Here is a 23712-nt window from a genome sequence, read left to right on the forward strand (position 1 = left end):
TCGGATTGAGGCACTGGGGCGCAGTGCTAGGCAAGTCACATGGCTTATGTCCTTTTAGGCTTTTGGACATGACGCGAGCTAGGCCGGTGATTGAGAGAAAATGAAGAGGTTGCGGTCCTCATGAGCTGCTAGAATGTTGGGTTGAACTTCCCTGCTAGGTACCACGAATGACATTGGCTACTTTAACTCTTTTCGTCAGGAGAAACGTGGGATGCTCCAAAAAAAAAGAGGTGAATAGGATCAAAGTGGATGCACTGGCTCGTCCAATCACCGTTGTGGATCCTGCTGCAACTGAAGGTGGGAGAATGGATCTTCTCTGCTTGCTCAAGAGATGCCGGCTGAGAAAAAACCAAAGACTTCTTTCGCTGCTCGAGCTGGTTTACCGACTACCTCCAGGCTTGTGATTGACTTGACTTTTTTCAAGGGGACGAAAAATGAGGCTGCTAGATCTGAGCATGTGGCGCCTGCCATGTCAAGAATGGCTAGTACGATTGCTGATAGGATTGTTCGGCATAAAGGTCTTGTCATGCCCTTAGTGCCGAATTTTGTACCAAGACGTCTGTTGGGAGCTAAGTCCAGTTCACCTTTGGAGAGGCTTGCTATTATGAAAAGTGAGAAGGTGGACTCTACTGTTAAAGTGGCGCCAAGGCCCATTCCTTAGCTGCTGAAACTGATTCGCCTGTTGGGAATGAGGAGACTGATCGCGTAGGCAGCTGTGAGAAATCCATTAAACCTGCTTCTGGGGAGGCTGCTGAGATCTATGTGCTTTTGAAACCAGATCTCTTGAAAACATGGATGCTTGTGCCAAGTTTGTTGATGGCGTCAGAAAGGTTGTTTGCCCAAGCTCGTTTGCGAAACATACGACTCAATATAGAAGGACCGCTCTGCTTGCTATGATGCAAATATAGCAAGGCTGCTAAGGAGATGGCAAATACTATGGCAGATTCTGAGCTCGTTGCTTTGAAGGGGTCTAATATTTATGCCCCCACTTCTCTCATATTCAAGATCTTAAGTTTGCAGTTTCTGAGCTTCGTTTCGTTGCTTATGCTAAAAATTGAGTGGATGAGCTGCAACGCATCCGTGTTAGTCTGCTTAAGAAGAATGAGCAGCTGAAGGGTGAGAAGGATGGGCTTGAGGTTTTAAGACCTTCTCCATTTCTCCGGAAGACTTGCTTGCTTTTACTTTTAAGGCTTCCATTGGTGAAGTAGTTGGAGAAGTTAGTGTCCAGGCTGGGGCAGCCGGGGGTGAAGCGTCGGATGATGCCGCTGCTAAGAGCGTTAATGCTGCTGAAGGTGTGGCGACCGAGTAGTCGCGGGATGTCCAAGCTGCTGTAGTGTAGTATTCTAGGTAGCCTTTAGGATTTTCTTTGTTTTTCCTTGTAGCTCTTGTTTTGCTTGAACTCCTTTGGCCTTTGCTAGTTATTTATAAACATGTTTTCCTTCGTTTTTCTTCATCTTCGCTTCTTTTGTTCATGCCCTAACCTTTAGACTTGATAGACCAGTGGCAGGCATGCTACTTTTTTATAAGCAGACAAGCTCGCGTAGCCTATGCAGCCGTAGGTGTTGGTGTAGAACTTTGCAAAGTTGTTAGCCATAGGGTTGGTAGCCGGATGCCTTACTTACAGAAGCAGACAAGTCCGCGTAACCACTAGGCTGTTAACCTTGACTTTTCAATTCTGTAGGTTGCGTAGCAAGTATCACAACACTTTAGGACTTGGTGTAGGTTGTTCCACGCTTGGCAGAGGTGAAGCTTATCGACTACGTAGCATGTTGGCAGTGGATAAAACTTCGTATATGCGCGCTAGCTTGTTTAACCTTTCACAAGAATGTGTGGTTGTATAAGTCTAGCGCTGCTTTACTGCTCGAAGGCCAAGCCGTAGGCAGTCTTCCGGAATCCGTAGGCTACCTTAGTGCACTCGGTAGCAGCTTTAGGGTTCCAGAGCAGCCGTCTATAGGGCGTACTGCGTAATGTGCCCCCTCCGTCTCTAGGGCCCAGTTCCCCGCGGATTAGGCCAAGAGACCCAAAATCCTTTAGTTAGCTAAGCCTTGAAAAATACCATTGTGGCTACTTCTAGGAATCCCGGCGCAAGTCATCGTGCATCTAGTTACACTAGGGCAGCCAGGCTCATCCACGTCTGGATATTCGGAGTGTAAAATTTATCCTCTCGTCTTGGAGAGCTAAACCATATGGGTGTCGGGGAATTGGTTTACCCTCTCGTACTGGAGAGCATGGTTGGTCCCTCGGGGGGCGCAATTCCTGCGATGAGTCCCTAAGAAGGGCGCAGTCTTCTTTTGAAGTGCATGAGTGATTAGTTGTTGTAAGCATGCAGCCGAGCCAAGTTGTGATTACTTCTAAATTCCTCATTGAAAAACGAGTGAAACGAACGAGAACTTAGCTGTAAGGTAGGAATTGCATAACAACTGGATAGTCCTCAGCTTGTGAGGTGGTGCCCGTCGACCTTTTTGAGCCTTCGGGCTTTTATGTAGTGGGAGGTCACACACGGTACTTCTTCAGATTGTAGGCGCTCCACTACTTTTCGATCATTTTATCGTTTCATGGTGACGAGGGTGTAATTACTCTTGCCGCCTACTCTGCTGATTTTGTACGGACCTTCTCTATGGGCAATGATGAAGGCTTTTCTTAGGACTAGATCTCTGGGCTGGAATTTCTGCTGGTAAGCTGCGATGCGAGTGAAGTCTACTCGCACTTCTCCTCTGCCAGATTTAAGCTTGTGGCCATCTCATTTCGGTTGCTCGTCTTTTGGTGGTGCGATATGCCCATAGACATCTAGGGAGTTCATCTGGCCATTTTCTTTTCTTACTAGTGGGGGATTTCCTGTGACAGTCGAGGATCATCTTGGTGGATACTTTGGCCTGCCTATTGCCTTGAGAATATCTTGGCGTAGACATGTGCTGCTTGATGCCATATTTTTGGAAGAATTTCACCAAATCTTTGCCCATGAATTGCGGGCCGTTGTCGGTGACGATGGATTAAAGGATGCCATATTGACAAATGATGTTCCTCCATATGAAACGCTCTATGTCCGTCTGAATCGTGGTCATCATGGGTTTTGTTTCTACCTATTTGGTGAAGTAATCGGTTGCCACGATCGTCATGCCTTTGCCCCTAATAGTCTGGCTGGTGATTAGCTGGGAATCGGAATAAATTGAAAGCTTTTCACCGCCAAGTCTTTTGTCATTCGAAGGCCTGCTAGTAGGGCTTTGTACTCTGCTTCGTTGTTAGATGCTTTGAAGCTTAGAGTGATCGCCTGCTCGAGCATTGAAACGTCTGGGGTGGCAAGAACCACGGCTGCTCACGAGCTTTTGTAGTTGGATGCGTCATCGACATGCAAACGCTAGAAATCTCCATTGAGGGAGCAGGTGTGGCTAAAGTGTGCTCAGCTGCCTTCGGGGCGCCGTTGGGCCGTTCTGTTGCGTTGTCAAGGCTAGGGTTGAAGGCGCGGTAGGGAGCCGTGGAGCTGGGGCCATGTTACATGTAGCAGGAGACGCTCAACTTCCAGTATTAGGCCACTCTAGAGTTAAATCTTCTGGGGCGACGAGAATAAAACTTGCTTTTGAGTGTTCCTTCTAGTGTTCGTCTGCCATTGGCGTGTCTTTTGGGCCGAGTTGTTGTGTTCGTTAGAAAACTTTGCATCTGCCAGGGTCTATGCCTTTATCGTCGCATGTTTGGATTAGGCGGAATAATGCGTCATGATGATGACTGCGTGCGTTTGAAGGTAAAACTTAAGCTTTTGAGTTACAACAACTATCGCCAAAGTTAGCTTTTGAATTTTTAATAGCATCGAGAAGAGCTTTTGAACTGTAGAATACAGGTAACTATAGAATACAGGTAGTCGGGCCCCCAGCTTTTCTCGCATGATGGTAGAGCTTATTGCTACTTTAGATACCATCAACATGCGAATAAGTCCTCCGTTGCTACTATGGAGGTGATGTCGGGTACTTCTTCAAGTCCTTGAATGTGCATTGGCGAGCCTCATCCCAGAGTGCATGCTTCTCTGCCAAAGCAAAAGAGTCTGCCAGAGTTAGATCTTCTTTCATGATCAATTTTCTGAATAGCGGGTGGTCTGTTGGAAGTCCTTTTTGGAAGGCTGCTCTAGCTATCGAGTCGTTGCATCCGACTATTTTTGCCTTCTCTACTTTGAACCTCCTCGCATAGTCGCGAAGCGACTCCTTTGGGTTCTTCTTGACGTCGAACAAATGGTCAGACTTCTTTTTTATCGAGCGATATGATGAATATTCTTTGGTGAAAACCAAAGAAAGTTCATAGAAATTTCAGATGGATTGTGGCGGCAGGGTGTAGAACCAATCTTGCGCCTCGCCTTGTAGAGTGGTGGCGAATATCTTGCACATGAGATCATCGTTGTTTCGATAAAGGATCATTGCGCTTCGGTAGCGCTTTAAGTGTCTCTCCGGGTCTTCATCCCCTTTGAAAGATGTGAAATGTGGCATGCTGAAATCGCGTGGAGGCTCTGCCTGCTCGATCTCGTCCGTGAAGGGTGACCTGCTTATGTTGGTCATGTTCCGTCGTAGTGCCTCGTCGGTGACCTCATTGCGTTGGAAATCATGCAATCGCTTGGTCAAAAGTCTCTATACTTTTTCCTGAATTTGCCTTTGTTGGGGTAGCGGAGCTCTCGGCTGCCCCCAGCCATGACTTGCTGGTCTAGGCTGCTCTTCCATGTGTTTGGCTCGTCTATGCCGCGGATGCAGTGCATATGGTGCGTTCCTAGCAGGCGAACGAGTTCTTCGCAAGTTGCTGGTTGAACTTGAGCTGGATTGAGTGACTGCTTCTCTCCGTCCATCGGGCTGCCTACTCCGATGTGAGGTGGATGATGCTCCTTGCGGGCTTAGCCGCAAATGAACACTTCGCCTGGAAGGCTGCTCATGTTAACTATCGGAGTGTGACCCTAACCATGAATGTATGCTCGTTTGTGGGCCTAGTCGAAAGTGCACGCTCCTCCACGCTCTAAGACGGGAGTATACGCTATCTCGGGGGCCCAATCGGGAGTGTATACTGCCTGAACGCTCCGTTCATGGCTGGTCAAGTGGCTGCTTACCGGGACGCTGCTTGAGAGGTTCTTTGTCTGCCCTTGTCCTACTTCGGAACATCTCGTCTGGGGCACGTTGCATCTCGGTGCGTTGCAAGAGCCGGTTCACCAAGGTCGTCTGCTGTGCGAGGACGCTTGTCAACTCTATGACCTGTCGTGACAAGTGTTGTTCTCCATTTGGGTTGGAAGAGCTTGGAAGGAATGTGTCTTCTTGGGCAATGGAAGGGTGGTAGACTCCGGGCGCGAGATTTGAGTTGGGAAATGTCAAATCCGTGAAAAAATATGGTGAGAATGTCCCCGGCTCGATGGTAGGTCCAGATGGTTAAGATAGTCTTGGGCCGACTTGGGTTGCTTGGAAAGCCACGGGAGCAGACTGGGCCGCATGAGCAGGCTGGGCCTCGAGAGCAAGATGGGCTGCGAGAGTAGGCTGCTCGGCGGAAGCAGGCTGGGCCACGGGAGTGGGCTGCTCGGCGGAAGCAGGCTGGGCCACGGGAGTGGGCTGCTCGGCTGGAACAGGCTGGACCACGGGAGTAGGCTGCTCGTCGAGAGCAGGCTGGGCCACGAGAGCAGGCTGGGCTGTGAGAGCAGGTTGGGCCACGAGAGTGGGCTGCTCGATTGGAGCAGGCTGCTCGGAGTGTGATGCACATGGGTGCGAGGTTTGGGCTTGGCTTGGCAACGCGTTGAATTCACGTTGGGCTTGGAGTGACATGGATTTGGTCGAGGCCTTGGTGCCGTGAGCCTTGGATGGCACGGCTCGGGCCGTGGTGAAGGCACCATGGACCTCGCCACGGGTGACTACCGAGGTAGCCACCGCGGTGGTTCCCATGGTGGAAACTCGTGGTGGTGGTGCCGCTCCACTTATTGTCGCATTTAGCCTCACGGATCTCCGCAATCCCATTTCTTGAATATTAGAATTTTCACTTGTGGAATTTTCTAAATTTCTAGCCATTATATTTTTCTTATACGTTTTATCAAAGAAACTTTGCAAGTAAAAAAAAAATCTAATAATAAGAACGTATGAAAAATATTCAAATGGACTAGAAAATAGAGAAAAAACCTTTTTGTGCGAGGGTCCTCTACGAGTATGGATTTCAACTCTCAATGAAAGCACTAATTTGTGGATGCAAATTTCTTCCTCCTTGATCTTGGACAATTTTGCACCTACAAAACAATTAACACCTTAGGTTAAGGCCAAGAGCCTCACGCGCCCACGATGAATGGGGGGGGCTTTGGCCGAAGAACCTCCGATGCCAAAGTTAGAATTTAGAGAGAAAGAGTGTTTAGAGAATTTTGAGATTTTTGCCAAAATGTTGGAATTTCCTCCTTGGTGAAAATAGGTACCTATTTATAGGGCTAGGTAGGTTAACTTTAGGCAGAAAATGTGGCCGGCTACTAGGTGGGAATTTTAGGTTTTATTTTTTGGTTTAATTAGCCAATTAATTGGCTAATTAAATATGAAAGGAAATGTTTTGGTAATTATGGTATTGATTGGCTAATAAAAAGGAAGAAATGGTGGGAAAAGGTAGAAAAAAGGTAATGGATTAGGTTTTGAATGGGATAGCCGGCCCTTTAGTATTTTTAGGTTTGAGTGGATGTTTCAAATTGATAATTAAGGGATTGATTAGGTAATTAATCCCTTAATTAGTCAATTATTATGATTTTAGGAAATATGAAAGGAATAAGTATATTATTTAGCTAATTGATTAGCTAAATAATGAAATGGGAAATATATGAATAAATTAGGTTTTAAGTTGATACCTATTTTGGGCACTTTTGACTTGGTTGAAAAATGATTGCCCACTGCTCGCGCGTAGGAATCCCGGTATGCCTCAAGGGTATTTTTGTCCTCTTATGTCCAAAAGTCCACGTGTCGCCTAGTGAATATTTTTTGCTCCACAATACTTGTACATGAAACCAATACAACGGGTAGCGACATTCTAGAGAATATCCCTTGTAGTTAGTCCTCTTGCTTGTAAGTCAGGCTTAAGGTAAAGCCTTGGAGCTAAAGGACTTCCAACTAACATGTCAACACCTTAAAGCCAGTAGTTGGATTCGGAGTAGAGCGACCAAAGATTTATATGGAAGACACCAACAATTCCGAGTTTGAAGATCAATGTCCTGTATCGAAAATCTAAGGTAGCATTGGCTTCACGGGATATGAAATTCCAGGAACCATAGCCGTTCCATTTAAGGATTACTCCATTCCACGGAAAACTGTAGCATTCCTGGTCAACTGTTTTGAACCTTTTCGGGAATGAGGATGGTGTTATCAGGACACCAATAGGCTAGGATACTATTTCTGGTGCAAAATTGGCTGATATAAACTACTTCTACTTGCTCAATATTCCATGCATGAACCTCAAATGTAATCCTTGGTTTTGTTCGAACCAATAGTTCTTGCATAAAGAAATGAAACATTTTCTTCAAATAATTTCATATATACCTAACCTAATGATCAAGGGCTAAAGACAGATTTGAAATGACCATACCATGCCCTAATAAGTCTCAAATTTTTTGTTTATTAAAAGTGATATTCCTTATATCTCTAAGCTACACTAAGAGCAGGTGAGGAATTTTAATTCAGAGCTCTATGGTTAAAGAGGAAACCCCTTCCACCATGACGATCCACCACTTGCATGCATCAAGCCTCAGCTTAGAAATCTTAGGTGATTACGCTAGCTGTTTTTATGTCAATCCATTAGAATAAATAATCCAAAATTATCACAAAAAGATCAACAATTTTTCTCCAAATTAAGAGTAAACAACGTTACAACATCATGACAATTAACAACCCAACATATCTAGCATCAAATCATGTTCAACCTGGAGACCACATATATCACCCTATCAAAAAGCACAGATCCAAAACTTTCAACCCATTCCCCTCCCCCAAACAAAAAAAAAATCTAATTTAACGAAACAGAACAAAAAAAGAACAAGAAAGAAAGCCTTTAGACAAACAGAAATGTAAAAGGAAGAATGGCCTCACCCGCATCTGATGCACAGAGCGGCGGTTGAGCCGTTTCTCAGCCGCCATCCCCTTATGAAATCCTCCGTCCTGCCCATGCAGAAAAAGCACCGACCAGAAAACGATGATGATGCCATTTGAGAGAGAGAGAGAAAGAGAGAGAGAGAGAGGTAAAGATGCAGTGAGAGCGAGAGTGACAGAAAGAGTGGTGAAAGATAAGGACAGTGAGTATATATATGAGTGAGAGCCATTTTAATGACAACAAGGGCGATACGAGGAGAATGGTAGGGTGTGGTCGCCCGGACAAGAGACGAAATTAAAGGGGCTTTGGTGTTTCGGGAGCCGTTGATATTCTAATGAGTTGAACGTGGCAGCGTTTGGGGTGCGGTGTTGGTGGGGGTGGGGTGTCCTCAAGTGTATCATCCATGTTTAAATCCCGCGCGCATGTGGGTGGTGATATTTCATTATTTCTTCCACAGTTTGTGGTGGTGATCTTTCCCCGCCATCGCTTGCGAGCTTGCTTTGACTGTTGCTGTGTGAACCAAATACGAAAAAGTTGAGGTAAAGGCAAAAAGTTTGAGACTCTGCTAAAATCCTCTAATGATTGAAAATATAGCCGAACAATTTTCTGGGTGCCCGCTCATATCTTTCAGTGTTTCATTTTAGCGTTCTATCTTTTGTATACTAATTATTGTTTGTGCAGATGAATTTGGCTATCAATCATTGCGGCAGTCATGGCATTATTTATTTCACTATTTCAAGCTGCAAGCATGGCAGTATTGTAACATAATTGTTTCTCAAATTTGTGTGTTGAAGGTAAAAAATATATGGTACCCACCAGAATGCTGAAGGGACCTGCTTCTAGTTGTACACCTCAGAATGCTTGCCAAGATCTGGCATCATTGGCAAATACTGATACAAGTAGCAGCTTCCCATTTATGACATTGGTAAATTCCATGGCAGGTAACAAGCCTTTCTCTTTCACAGCTCCGCTTAATATGGATTAACTTATCTTTCTATTGCATCTGTTTTTTTTTTTCTCTTCCAAAGAAGTGAACCAATGAACTTTCATATCTATAATGAAAGGGTCTAACTTCAAATGTAGAGACATAGGAGCTTTTTTAATTCCTTTGTCTTCTGGATACCGTATAGAATTTGTGAATATTTATACTCTTCAAACTGTGTGAAATTAGCTGTTATTCAGCGCACCGTGTTACTGTTGATATTTAGTTTATTCATTGCGATTCCATGAACTCTATAAACTTGCTTGTAACTGTGATAATTTTTTATGATATTTGTTTCAGCGGCGAATTTGATCTCCACAGACATGGCAAAGGCTAGCACGGAGAAAATAACGGTGAGAATGTGCTTCCTTATAGTTTTTTTAGTTCTGCTGTTTTATGATAATTGTTTAGATTTAACGATCCAAAAATTAAACATTTGTCTGTGTATTGGTCAAGCTATTATTAAAATTTGTATAAAAAAATTCCCAATTTTACCTATCATATATAATCTCAGGAATTAGAATTCACTTCCGAGTCAGGAAGGTGCTGTTTCAATGTATACCTTAGCTGATGGAGGCCCTGGAGAATGGTTTGGAGGATTCCTATTTTCTGCTGGACAGGAAGCTAATGAAGCTGTTCAAGACCAGCTATCAGCCCTCAGTTTCTCTAGGTTCACTCCCACAATCACGTCTTCATTCACATTTGTATTTTTGATGATTCAGTTGTTAGACCTACAACTTATTAGTCTTTGCCAAGGATCACAATTAACATTCACATATACATATATATATTTGAGGAGTCTGAGTATGATCATACCTGAGGACGTCATGATACAAGCAACAAAACAGCAACACATAGAGTCTTCTACTCACTGAGGAACCTGATATCAAAACCCTAGCGATAGTTCTAGATCTTGTTTTTGATGTAATCTTCCCGTGAGCAGGGACACCTCCTGTATAGGCTTATAAACCCAACTGCATCCCAACTATCGTGGGATCGTCTAACCCTAAAAAATCTCCACGTTTGTCAGTTGTTAAACCACAACTGAAGCGCGCATTTAGTGTCCTACAAATAAGGGATTTTATCCTTTAAATGGTTTTGACTTTAAATAATTAATTCCACGTATGATAGTCCTTATTATGCCCAATGATAATTCAATAGAGTCCTAACATTCTCCCACTTGAATTATCACTGATCATATCCTTTATCAACGTATTAATCCCTTAGTGATCACTTTTGTCAACACAACCATTAATCCCTTTGCATATCTGCCATAAATTATTTCAAAGAAATGAACCTTAGAAAATCTTATACATCAACTCGTACAAGCACCCTAAGATCACATCACCCAAAATAATTTATGCATGATATAATTACCGAAACAAATTCAAAACTTTGTTTCCATGCTCCCACTGATCAGAGCAGTCCACCATTGTCAAGCTTTTGTTTAGCTCCAATGGAATGCTTATAATACCAAGCACATTTAGTCCGAATCTTTCATCAGTCCACAACATTTCAATATATTGCATACATATATTTGTACATATATACAATAGCTGAAATGAAACCTCAACCATTAACATGGTCAAATTCAAGAGTACATGAATTCAAGCTTTATTTATTTCATTTTATTTTTATTTTTTTTAACAAAAGATGAAATCAAATGAAAGATAACCCTTACTTCCATACGGTAGCTGAATCAAAGGATTCAACCACGCCCATGTTTGCCACATGATTCTTGAAAACTCCCACTGCCAACGGTTTTGTAAGGGGATCAGCCAACATTAAAGTAGTGTCAATGTGTTCTATAGACACCATTCCCGCCTTCACCTTCTCCTTGACTGATTGATACTTGACATCCATTAATCGAGCTGCATAAGATTTCTTGTTGTTTTTAGAGAAGAACACAACAGCTTTATTGTCACAATATATTACAAGTGGCTTCGCAATTGTGTCAACTATCCTCATTTCTGAAATAAGATTCTTCAACATCATGGCTTGTTGGGTTGCTTCAAAACATGAAATATATTCTGCCTGCATTGTTGAAGTAGCCAAAGTTTTCTGCTTTGCACTTCTCCAAGAAATAGCACCTCCAGCCATTAGAAAAACATACCCACTCGTTGATCTTCGATCATCCTCACATCCCGCAAAATCTGAGTCACAATGACCAATCACTTCCAACCTTTCAATCCTACCATATACTAACATGTAGGATTTGGTCCTTTGCAAGTATCGAACAACCTTCTTGGCGGCAGTCCAATGATATTCCCCTGGGTTTGCTTGGAATCTCCCAAGCACACTAACTGCAAAAGCCAAATCCGGCCTCGTGCAAACTTGTGCATACATTAAACTTCCAACAAGTGAAGCATGGGGTCTGTTGGACATGCTTTGCTTTTCAATATCATTCTGAGGACATTGAGATTTGTTAAACTTGTCTCCTTTGCTCATTGGGGCTTCACCTTTTGCACAACTCTCCATATTGAATCTTTTCAGGACCTTTTCTATGTAAGATTTCTGCGAGATCCCTAGTAAGCACCTTTTCCTGTCCCTAATTATTTCTATTCCAAGCACGAAAGTAGCATCACCCATGTCTTTCATTTCGAAAGTATTTGACAGCAACCTTTTGGTATCTATCAGCAAGTTTAGATCATTACTTGCTAACAAAATATCATCGACATACAAGACAAGGAAAATAAACTTGGAACCACACACTTTGAGATACAAACAGTCATCGATTTTGTTCTCAACAAATCCAAAACCAGTGAATTTTTCATCAAACTTCATAAACCATTGTCTCGATGCTTGTTTCAACCCGTAGATCGATTTCCTTAGTTTGCATACCATGTGCTCATTGTTCTCTTTAACGAAACCAGGTGGTTGTACCATGTGAATATTTTCATCGAGAACTCCATTAAGGAACGCCGTTTTAACGTCCATTTGGTGAAGCTCAAGATCAAAATGTGCAACTAGGGCAAGAATGACTCGGAGTGAGTCTTTTGATGAAACTGGGGAGAATGTGTCCGAGTAATCCAAACCCTCCTTTTGTGTGTAACCCTTTGCAACCAGCCTCGCTTTATACCTTTCAACTGCCCCACTAGAGTCCCTTTTTGTCTTAAAAACCCATTTGCATCCTATGGGTTTTATATATTCGTCTCTTTCCACCAATTCCCAAACTTCATTGAAGTACATCGAATCCATTTCGTCCTTCATTGCAGCCTTCCAGTCATTAGCTTTATCACAATTAATTGCTTGATTGTACGTGATTGGATCATTGTCAATTCCTTCCTCATGCTCAACCTCTCCCACATATACTAAGTAGTCATTCGAGAATGGAGACCTTCTACTTCTTTGTGACTGCCTCCTTTGCACTGGAACTTGCTGCATGGTGATTTGTTGAGCATTATCTTGCATTTCTAATATTTGTGGCTGCACGTCTACCAATTCATGCTGATCCATGCAATCAACATGGCTTAGAATTCCCACGTCCCCAAAATCAATTGTGTCAGCATGCATTGGAGTTTCTTTGAAAGATGACGAACTAATCAAATCTTCTTCTTCAAAAACCACTTCTTTCAAACCTTCATTGCTAGATTGTTGATCTTCAATGAACCTAGCATTATTAGTTTCAAAAATCCTTGTGGATAAACTCGGTGAGAAGAATCTGTACCCTTTTGATTTTTCTGGAAAACCAATGAAATGGCAAGTCACTGTTCTTGAATCAAGCTTCCTTTCTGTTGGATTATACATTTTTGCCTCTGCCAAACAGCCCCACACATGAAGATGGTTGAGGCTTGGCTTCCTCGATGTCCACAACTCAAAAGGAGTTTTATTCACTGATTTGCTCGGTACACGGTTTGAAATATAGTTTGCCATCTTAAGTGCTTCTCCCCACAAGAACATTGGAAGATTGGTCCTGCTCATCATGCATCTTACCATTTCTTTCAAAGTTCTATTCCTTCTCTCGGCCACACCGTTTTGTTGTGGTGTGCCGGGAGTAGTGTACTGAGCTTGTATGCCATTTTCCTCCAAGTATCTTGCCATTGGACCTTTTGTTGCCCTTCCTCAGTGTACCTGCCATAATACTCTCCACCACGGTCCGACCTCAAAATTTTAATTGATGTTTCTAGTTGCTTTTCTACCTCATTTTGATATGTTTTAAAACAACTAGCCACTTCATTTTTCTCGGATATTAAGTAAACATAAGCATACCGAGAAAAATCATCAATAAAAGTCACAAAATAGACATTTTTGCAAATGGTTTTAGTGGGGAAAGGACCACAAACATCTGAATGAATTATTTCCAAGAGTTTTTTACTCCTTGTTGATCCAATTTTCTTTGTGTTTGTTAATTTACCCTTCCAACAATCAACACAGTTTTGCAGGTCAATAAAGTTTAACCTTGGCAGTATGTTCTCTTTAACTAGAAGTTCCAATCTCTTTTGACTTATGTGTCCGAGCCTCCTATGCCAAAGCATAGAGGACTTTTCATTAACCAAAGATCTTTTACTTTTAAGAACTGTTGACACTTGCATGCAATTTGGAATTGTAACAACATCACAATGTAATCTCCATAAATCATTTTCCAACAAACAAATACCAAGTAAAAGATTGAGATTACATTTCTTGAAAATCCTTATACTTTCATCGTCGCCAATGAAAGCATAACCAGTCTTTACAAGCTTGGAAGCTGAAATTAAATTTCTAGTTAAACTAGGAACATAAAGAACATCTAACAATTCTAATTCGAAATTAGTTGACAACTTGAGCTTTAGAGTGCCTATTGCCTCCACAGCCACTTTATTTCCATTTCCTACGTGAACTTCATAGACTTCATTTCTTGCAAATTCCCTTCTTGTGAATCCCTGCAATGAATTGGTAATATGCACCGAACAACCAGTGTCAAACCACCAAGAATTTGGAGGGACTTCAACAAGATTGATATTAACACAAACAAAAACATTTTCAGTTTTATTACCTGTTTTATTTCCCCACTTCTTACGTTTTGGACAGTCCCTTTTGAAATGACCATATTCCTTGCAAAAATAACACTTAACCTTTTCCATATCCACCCTAAAACCTTGAGGTCCCTTTGAGGAGAGAGTATTATTTCCAGCAGAGTGAGAAAAGTTAAAGGGTTTGCTTGGCTTACCAGAAAACACATCGTGCTTCTTTCCTTTGTCTGTGCTCACCACATTGACAACCTCTTGTTTTCCTCGTTTCATCCTTGCCTCCTCTTGGACACAGATTGAAATCAAATCATTCAAACTCCATTTTTCTTTCTGAGCATTGTAGGATGTCTTCAACTGCTCATAACTCTCAGGAAGAGAGTTAAGAGCCATATGAACCACAAAAGAGTCATCAATAGGCACTTCAAGATCACTGAGCTTTGCCGCTGCCTCCACCATTTTCAGTATGTGCTCCCTAACTGTGTGACTTTCATCAAATTTCAGAGTAGTCAGGATTGTCATGAGGTTTCCTATCTCTCCTTTCTCAGAGACCTTGAACTTTGCCTCAATGCCTTCAAGGAAATTCTTTGCTTTGTCACTGGCAGGTAGTCCCCCTCTCACAGCTTCCCCAATTGATCTTTTTATCACAAGTAATGCCATGCGATTAGCTTTTTCCCATTTTTCAAATTTCAACCTTTGAGCAGCTGTGCTAGTTGCATCCACTGGTGCTGGCTCATCTTCTCTAAGTGCCAAATAGTAGTCCATCAGTCCCAAAATAATCTCAACATCTTGTCTCCATTTTTTGTAATTTCCTCCATTGAGCGGCTCGATAGAGGAAAAATTCAGGGACATGGGATTCACTGAGGACGTCATTAATTTGTTAGTGAAACAAACAATGAAAATTGCATGCAGTACAAGGTAACACCTTTGGGCAAGAAACTCTTTACTACAAGTTTCATTGACATAGCTACTTAATTTAATATTAAACATCTTCATAACTCGAGTCTTTGGACAAGAATTAGATCAATTTAATATCAAAATAACCACTATGCCCTAATTCACTTAATCGAACCATTCATATATTCCCTTTTTGAAGAGAGCAGTATGTATGTTATGATAAATGAATTACAATGTCCTGCGACCTAATTCATGCAACAATGCTTGACAAAATCCCATTTTGATGTGATCTTCTAAGCATTTGTGCATCGGTGCAAAGTCTTGTTCCCTTAAAAATCTTCAACTGAGGATTATATGTGATATGTTTAAACTAAAAAACAGTTTTGAATCCAAGTAGACTAACCTTGCTCTGATACCAAATGTTAGACCTACAACTTATTAGTCTTTGCCAAGGATCACAATTAACATTCACATATACATATATATATTTGAGGAGTCTGAGTATGATCATACCTGAGGACGTCATGATACAAGCAACAAAACAGCAACACATAGAGTCTTCTACTCACTGAGGAACCTGATATCAAAACCCTAGCGATAGTTCTAGATCTTGTTTTTGATGTAATCTTCCCGTGAGCAGGGACACCTCCTGTATAGGCTTATAAACCCAACTGCATCCCAACTATCGTGGGATCGTCTAAGCCTAAAAAATCTCCACGTTTGTCAGTTGTTAAACCACAACTGAAGCACGCATTTAGTGTCCTACAAATAAGGGATTTTATCCTTTAAATGGTTTTGACTTTAAATAATTAATTCCACGTATGATAGTCCTTATTATGCCCAATGATAATTCAATAGAGTCCTTTCAGTGTCTTGGAATATGCACTGTTTCTCATTGCTTGTTCGTCTTTACAGTTTGGCAATTATTGTTGGGGCTGGGCTTGTGACCGGCCTTTCTCCTTGTACGCTTGACCCTAGGTTACATAGGTAAGCATATCTTTTATCTCATGGATATGGAGACAAATGAGGGGAAAGGGGCTGTCTTTGCGTGGAGATGGACGGTTGCTCTTTTGCATGTATCATGTGTAAAGATATGAATTTATTGGAATCATACAGGACCATTTGGCTCAGGGAAAAGCAAGGCAGGGGTGATAACTTGCTACTTTTGATTTCCTTTGTTACTCTCTCTCTCTCTCTCTCTCTCTCTCTCTGACAGATTGACACACACGCACGAACACATTTCTAACAACCGCATGATGTTAATGTTCCTTTTTGGTCAGGTTCTTGGGAATTCAATTGCGTTCTCATTAGGATTGGCAACTACCACTTGCACTCTTAGGCATAGGAGCGTCATTCGCTGGAAAGGCATATGGACAAACAGGGCAGGGGTTCCCTTTGACCGATTCAGGTTTAGCTATTATTATAGGCTTGAATTTGCTTGAGATATTCATTCATGTGCCAACGTTGTTCTATTCCGCCTAGAATGTGTATTGGATATTATCTATCACTTTGATTGACCAGGTCTTTCTGATTTTCTGCTAACCCTTATTCTATGCCATCATCTTATGGGTTGACGTTACAGGTAATTGAACTACAGCTCCCCTCATTTTTTAGCAATTTTGATCCCCGGGCTGCTGCTGCTGCTAATTTCCCTTCAAGTAATTACCCACCATAAATTTTTAGAATTTTGTGGTTTAGATAAAACTGGTTGTCCAAATGATCTTACAAGTTTCAACTTGGACGTATTAGGTGTGCAAGCATATCTAGATGGGCTTACATTTGCTTTAGCTGCCTCACCGTGCAGTACGCCAGTGCTGGCCACTCTGCTTGGATATGTTGCTACATCTAAGGTAAACTCAAATGTTTGACATTTCCCTTGAGCTTTCAGTTTTCTTCAGATTACTGATAGAAAAAGCAGTATTTTTACCTTTGTGAACGCTCTAATAGCCTGGGTTGTAGGAGGGTCATTCTACATTCCTTCAGTGTTGCTTATTGGTCTCAATCAATCATCTCCAGTATTTCATATATATATATATATATATATGTATGTATATTTCTTATTCATTCTGGTATCATCTTACAGCATGCAAATTCAAAACAGTTAGCAAAAATAATAATAATAATAACAGAGAGCATATCGGAGCGTTGGGAGTCATTTATCAAAAGTTGATGCTTTCAGTACTTTTTGTTTTTGTTAACTTGCTCTCAGTACTCTTTGCCAGCTCAAGTTTTCCCTTTCTGTAGTTTGTTTACATTGCAAATGTTATTAATTGAAGTTGGCAAACTTTATTGCAGAACCCCGTTAAAGGAGGCAGCTTACTTTTGACGTACACAAGTGGTTATGTTGCTCCTCTACTTCTCGCTGCTTCTTTTGCTGGAGCACTGCACGTAAGTTCCGTAGAAAAGAACCGGGACTGAAAGCTTCCGCCATATTTCTTTGTTGTTCTGTTCGTCTGCCCTCTGGTGACTGGCCTCATATTAAATATTTCATGACTTGTTGAAAATCTGCCTAGCAATGCTGGCAACTTTAAATCGTAGTTGTTTCTGTGTGAACCAGTGCATTCAATATTTTGTTTCAAATTCTTGATTAAACCGTAGTTGTTCACATTCCGCTTCAAAGTTTTGTTTTTCGTTTTCCTGAGCAAAACCCTTGCATATGCAGAGCCTGCTTTCATTTCGCAAATTTTCAGCATGGATCAATCCAATCAGGTAAGTTCTCAATACCTTAGTTTCCGCTTTTTAATTCTTCGAAACTTGTTAGTACATTTCAGTCCCCCGTGGAACAGAAAAGCATTCACCCCCATCATCGATGCCCTTCCTAATGAGCACTTGGCGATTCTCTGGCCATCGCAAGGCAACTAGGACATCGTATGAGCTATTTTCTCATTTCTCAACTACCTGAGAGGTCGCTGCACGGCTTTCACTAACATGTTTGAATTTTGTTGTCTTAACAGCGTGCAGTTTTGTTAGGAGGGGGTGTATATACTTTCTTGCATAGGCTTTTCCCAGTTACAATGGCAATGTAGAGATTTGCTTGATGAAAATAAACGTCGAAACACTTCCAGAATGGCAGCATTACGTTCTTCTTTGAACCCTGTCTGCTCGCAGTTTCACATGTACATGACGTAATAGATCTAGTTATGTGTAAATGTACGATGGCAAGAGTGAAAAGAATGTGAATCTTGTAAGGAAGAGACCCATCAGCATTCAACGTCATATTTGACCAAACCAGGTTTTTGTGTTTTGGTCGCAATCGACCAAACCAATGTCTCATTCGTTTAACTAACTTTTTGTTGTTATCTTTAGTGGCATTGCGGTTAGGTTCTGGATGTTAGCCATTAGCCAATGGTTCCGTACGCTGCAAGCTTGTCGACTCATTCTATTATTGCATTGGCCGATGGTAGCCATTTTCTTTTATTATTGACATAAATGAAAGTAAAAACAATACCTAAATAGTTCAGGTACGACATAAACATATTTTCTCCAATAACATAACCTTCATGTTAGGAATTGAAAGAATGACGTTCTCGAAGTTTTTTCTTAGAGTCTCTTTCAAAATCTTCCAAAATCTTCCTCTACCCAACCGGCCACAGTTTTCGGACATCATTAAAACTAGCCGTTGATTTTTACCCAACAAATTAACTCTGTATTTTCACCACCCCCTATCACTTTACCCAAACAAAAAATGGATAAATATATAAACAAAAAAATAATAATTAAACTAGTGAGATAATGGGGGCTGGGCCCCACGGCTAACCATCTCCTGGTACTGATTCAACGACTCCTGCCTCTGCAGCCTCATTTCCTCGTTAAACTTTTTTATGAACGCCTCCACTCGCCGGTTCAACTCGTCCTGACTCAGCGATGGCTCCTTCCTCAGTCGCCCCGACGCGGACGACCGAGCCAGCGACGGCGAGTTCCCGCTGCTCCGCTCCTGGAACGTCTCCGACTTGTTCACCTTCGACTTCGGAGGCGGCGTGTTCTCGTCATTCCTCCTCACGTGCGTCTCCCACGTGTCCGACTTCTTCAGGTGTCTCGTCAACGGCATCGACCGCCCGTCCGTTATCGTCCTCCATGTGCTCTCCAGCGTGTCGTGCCGTTTCGGCTTCGACACTCCCAGCGACTTCCCCCCTGCCAAAACAAACCCATTAATTTGCCATTTCCACATCGTGTGAAATTATACTTCTGCCCCCACGAGACGAGGTCAATTTCGACCTTTTCAACTCCGGAAATAAATTTGAAATTTACATGATAATTAAATAAAAAATAAAAAAAATCGGGCGGCGCTTTGACCACCGAAAGGTTAGGGGGTCCGGTCCGGCCACTCCAGTTCTTTCTTCCTATCCGAATATTCAAAAACGTATACGACAAGTCGTACAGAGGGGGGGGGGGGAGAGAGAGAGAATGGTACCTTCAGGGCTAGCTTTAACTGATTTTCTGTGACCGATACGAGCGGAAACCGGCGGTTTCTGATTCTCGTTCAACCAGAACTCCATAGAGCCCTTCCTTTGCAAACTCGTCTTTACAGGCGTCGATACCAAGGCGTTCTCATCGCCGCCGTCAATCGCCGCCCTATCTTCTCTGTTCTCCTTCTTCTTCACTGCCTCCGAGACCCAAACCTTCTCTTCCAGCACTACTCCTCCAGTCCCTCCTCCATACGAATCCGAAATCTTTGGTAGCACATTCGCATCGTAACCGTACTCGCTCAGAATCACGCCGTCGTACGCCGCGTAGTCGGATTGTATTTGTGTGGAGATCTTCTCCGTCGTCAGAGGAGGGACCATCACCAGCTCCGGCTCCGTTTCCGGATGAGAATCTTCGGGTTTTGGGTGGAGCTTGGAGGAGGCGACGATGCTGATGATGATACAGTTAATGAGTATGTAGAGATACGGCGGTCTGAGCCAGGAGATGGCGGAGCTCCAGAGAGAAGGAACTTGGGAGGTGACGGCGTCGGCGACCAATGGAGATGAGAGTTTCAGCCCAACGGCCATGGAGACCACGCCAGTGGAGATCAGCGCAACCTTAAGAGTGAGTAACCAGTTGTTGCTCGAGCTCGTCGACATTTTTTTTCCGGCGATTAATGTTGCGAATTGATCAGAATCTTTACCTTTTCCGGCTAGAGTTTTATTTAGGAAGTTTAAGTAATGAGTAAATGGGGGAGGAGGTGGGTTATATATAGCGGCGGAGGGGGGAGTGGGTTTTGCGATAAAACATGAGCCGTTGGATCAGGAGGTAGCGTTACCGTTTTGAAGAAGTGGAAATGATGTTATAAGAGGTGACACGTGAATGATGGTATAAGAGGTGACACGTGAATGATGATGCTTTAATAGTATACGTTCATTTCATTGTAAATCGTGCAATCAGTTTTCATTAAGAACTATTTATTTTCAATTTTAAATAAAAAATTTAAAATGATTTCTGATTACACGATAGACGATAAAAGAACACAACTAGAAGATCTCTGAAATCCTCACAAAGAGGATTCGAAAAGGATCCCCATTTGTAACACTTAGGCATATTACATGGCGTGTCTTAATTTAATAATATATAACATTAAATGTTGATAATAAAAAAAAAACCAGTTGGACTTTGGAACAATGTAAAATGTTAAGGTTGTAACATTCACAAGGTTGCTCTAGTCACCTAGTAAGGGTAGTATGTCAAGAGATAGAGATATGAAGCGAAAATCAGATGTAAGTGGTTCTTCCTAAGTTGGGCTACGTCCACGAAGGTAGATGAGTTCTCATTAATAGTGAAGAGTTTACATAGTATAAAGCCTTCAAGCATAATCATCATTACGATCTAGTGATATTCCTTTCCATTTGTAAGTTAGAAGTCTTTGGTTTGATTATCATCAAATACGAATTTAACCCCATTATTGTTAGCCCATTGTGAGGCTAAACTCACTCTCTTTCCCTCAGAGTAGATAATATCAATTCATAATGTCATTAGATGTAGGAAAATGGTCTCCTTTTATAGGTGAGGAGTCGCACGCTTTCGTCCCCGGTCAATATGAGACTCTAGGAGTTTTTATTTTGATATTGACACGTGTCACTGTCACGTTGTGATTGGTCTCTTAGTTGGAGAAAAACTATTGTGCTTTGATAGGTGTGCCTTAACGCGAATCCTTTAGCAGGTCCGTGAAGGTATGACCCTTCTCTCTACTGTCCCACTCTACTCTCTCTCGAATATTATTTACAACATAAATAAAATTCATCAAGGCTTCTTAGAACTATGGTCTAGTTGTATTCTTCTTTATTTGTAAGTGAAATGTTTTATGTTCGATTCTCGTCAAAGACGAATTTGAACCAATTATTATGGTTAATCTCAATGTGAAGCTTAGCCTACTCTCCCACCCTTTTAATGTAAATAATATCATTTGTTAAACAAAAACAAATTACTTCCAATGACGTTTGGTAGAAAAAGTTCGAAGTGTTCTTGAGTTTCTACTAAAAGCACTTATAACTAAAGCACTCATCAGCAGAATATTTCTCAAATAATTAGTTAAGCAAATTAAACTATTGATCTTGGAAATTTAAATGAGATTTTAGCTGCCATTTCTTGGATTAGGAACCTTCTCTCTCTCTTTCTGAAAAATACTGTCATTTCTTGGATGAGAAGCTCAGAAATCTCGTGTCTGTAAATAACCAGTTTCTACATCTCCGGATCATTCTGGCGTTGGGAGGTCGGACATTGTTCTTTTTTTTTCTTTTTCATTTATTTATTTATTTATCTATTTACTTAATTATCATTTAATCATAAAAAGTAAATCACAAAGGATACTAATTTTTTAATCTTTGTACAACATTAGAGAACTTTAGAGCATCTTCAAAGGAGATGTCAAATATAATATGTTAAAATTTTATTTAATGGCTGATGTGGCAAATCGAATACAAGTGCTAAATTCTTTTCTTTTCCAATGGATGTGTCAAATATTTATTTTATTATTTTATTAGACCTAGAGTTACATTAACTATTAAAAAATAATCAAAATTAGATTAAGTTTAGTGGGAAAAGGCTTTGTTGTTGTTGTTGTTGTTGTGGTTGTTAATGAGACCTATGCATTAAAAATTAAATTAAATATATTTGACTTCTTCTTTGTTTGCTGTCAAAAAAGGCAACTAGAAAGTAAGAAGTTAAATGACTTACATGACACATCATATATAACATATTAATTGGAGAACACTTAAATGTCTTTTAATCCTATTTGGCATATTTAACATCCCCTTTAAAGATGGTCTTACATGTATTGTCACGGACAGGAAGAATTGAATATTTACAAGGTACCGCTACCCCATCTCAACGGCTATATTTATATGAAAGTGACCGTTAACTCCGGCGGTGTGTTGAACATGCAGGATCCTAAATGTCCGGGCCATTGGGCACTGGGTAATGCCTTTACCCTTTTTTAATTAATCTTGAGCTTCCCGACATGTTTATCGTCATACTTAATTAACCGACCAAGATTAGGAGCTAATTAAAAAAGATTCCTCACTCACTCAATGACAGTAGGTAAATCGGGAGTTTTAATACAAGGGAAGGGTCAAATGTGGTACCATAACCAAATTTAGCATGCAACGAAAACCATTAGCCATGCAAGATGCATTAGGAAAAATTTGGACATATTGTCATTCGATGTTATCAATACTTGTGTTGTAAAATGAATGAATAGATATTTAGAAGCTTATCGTATAATATAATTCATGTATTGTTAGAGGCAGATCCTGAACTTTAATCTTGTAGGATCCCGGTGCAAAAGATTCATTTGCGCACAATACAAAATTTTGTCGTTCAAGTTTTTTTTTTTTTTATTGAGACATTTGGTTGAACACTTGGTGAGATATGTTATGCCTATATTTGTCGACAACTTCCAAGGCCTGATGACAAGGCTTGTCGAGCATCGCTGCCGAAGAGACATCATCGAACTGAGCATTTTCAAGATCCATACCAAATGGTTGGTTGAACACTTGGTGAGATATGTTATGCCTATATTTGTCGACGACTTCCAAGGCCTGATGACAAGGCTTGTCGAGCATCGCTGCCGAAGAGACATCATCGAACAGAGCATTTTCAAGATCCATACCAAATGGTTATTAAGGGTCATCCAGCAACTGTGTTCCCCTATATTTTCTGACTTCGATAAGGTCCGGGACCTAGGGGACCCCATCTTGGATCGGCCTCTGCGCATTGTAATACATGCTAGTACTTAGTAACAATGTATGACGATGTAGAGATTACGATAAGAAAATTTCTTACGTACGGAGTTTTTCACTTCTAGTTCTCACTTATGAAACGATCACTTATCAACATTGTGAGTCACACACAAGTTCTTTCCTACTAAATAAGACATGACAACACACACGAGTTCTCTTCTCAAAAGAGGGTCTGTTGCCTGACTGTAAATTTAGCAATGATGCCCAAATATGCAGATTAGAATTCTCTATCATCCTATTCTCATTCTCTTCCCTCCCTCCTCTCTCATTTTCCTTTTTATCTTTATCTTTCAATAAAAAATTAATGTAAAATGATGACGTGATTTAATCGTAACTATTTAAATAGAAAGAGAGACAATGAAAGAAAAATTAAGAGAGAAGAGAATCCTCCTCCTGTATACAGCCCCGGATTAGAATACATACAAAGTCAACGACCGAGTAAACACAGTGAACATGTGATTTGGGTTTACCAAAGCCAAAAAATGAAATGAAATACTAATAAATTACACGTGGGTTTGCCATGCCACGTTCTTGCGCTAACCCAGATTAATTAACAATCAAACTAACCATTTTCTTCAAACCTACACTACCAGTGAGCAACCGCATTCACGTTAAGGAT

General features: G+C 41.3%; 1 protein-coding gene and 1 pseudogene across 1 annotated transcript; one reads left to right on the forward strand and one right to left on the reverse strand.

Moving 5' to 3' along the window:
• Window positions 1-331: 331 nt before the first annotated feature.
• On the forward strand, window positions 332-18030 carry LOC103430962 (cytochrome c-type biogenesis ccda-like chloroplastic protein; annotated as a pseudogene).
• Window positions 18031-18357: 327 nt separating this feature from the next.
• Window positions 18358-20229, reverse strand: LOC103430179 (uncharacterized). The gene is made up of 2 exons (XM_008368316.4): window positions 19292-20229; window positions 18358-19011 (listed from the first exon to the last, which is right to left on the reverse strand). The coding sequence occupies exons 1-2, from the start codon at window positions 19941-19943 to the stop codon at window positions 18602-18604; spliced, it is 1062 nt and encodes a 353-aa protein (XP_008366538.2). The 5' UTR covers window positions 19944-20229; the 3' UTR covers window positions 18358-18601.
• Between the last annotated feature and the right edge of the window lie 3483 nt (window positions 20230-23712).

This window comes from Malus domestica, chromosome 03 (assembly GCF_042453785.1).
Source record: "Malus domestica chromosome 03, GDT2T_hap1".
In the NCBI taxonomy this organism is placed as follows: Eukaryota; Viridiplantae; Streptophyta; class Magnoliopsida; order Rosales; family Rosaceae; genus Malus; species Malus domestica.

Coding starts and splice junctions, on each gene's coding strand:
- LOC103430179 (XM_008368316.4), bottom strand. CDS start 19,943: ATGTCGACGAGCTCGAGCAACAACTGGTTACTCACTCTTAAGGTTGCG. Junction 19,012..19,291: donor AGTTAAAGCTAGCCCTGAAG/GTACCATTCTCT, acceptor TTGTTTTGGCAG/GGGGGAAGTCGCTGGGAGTG.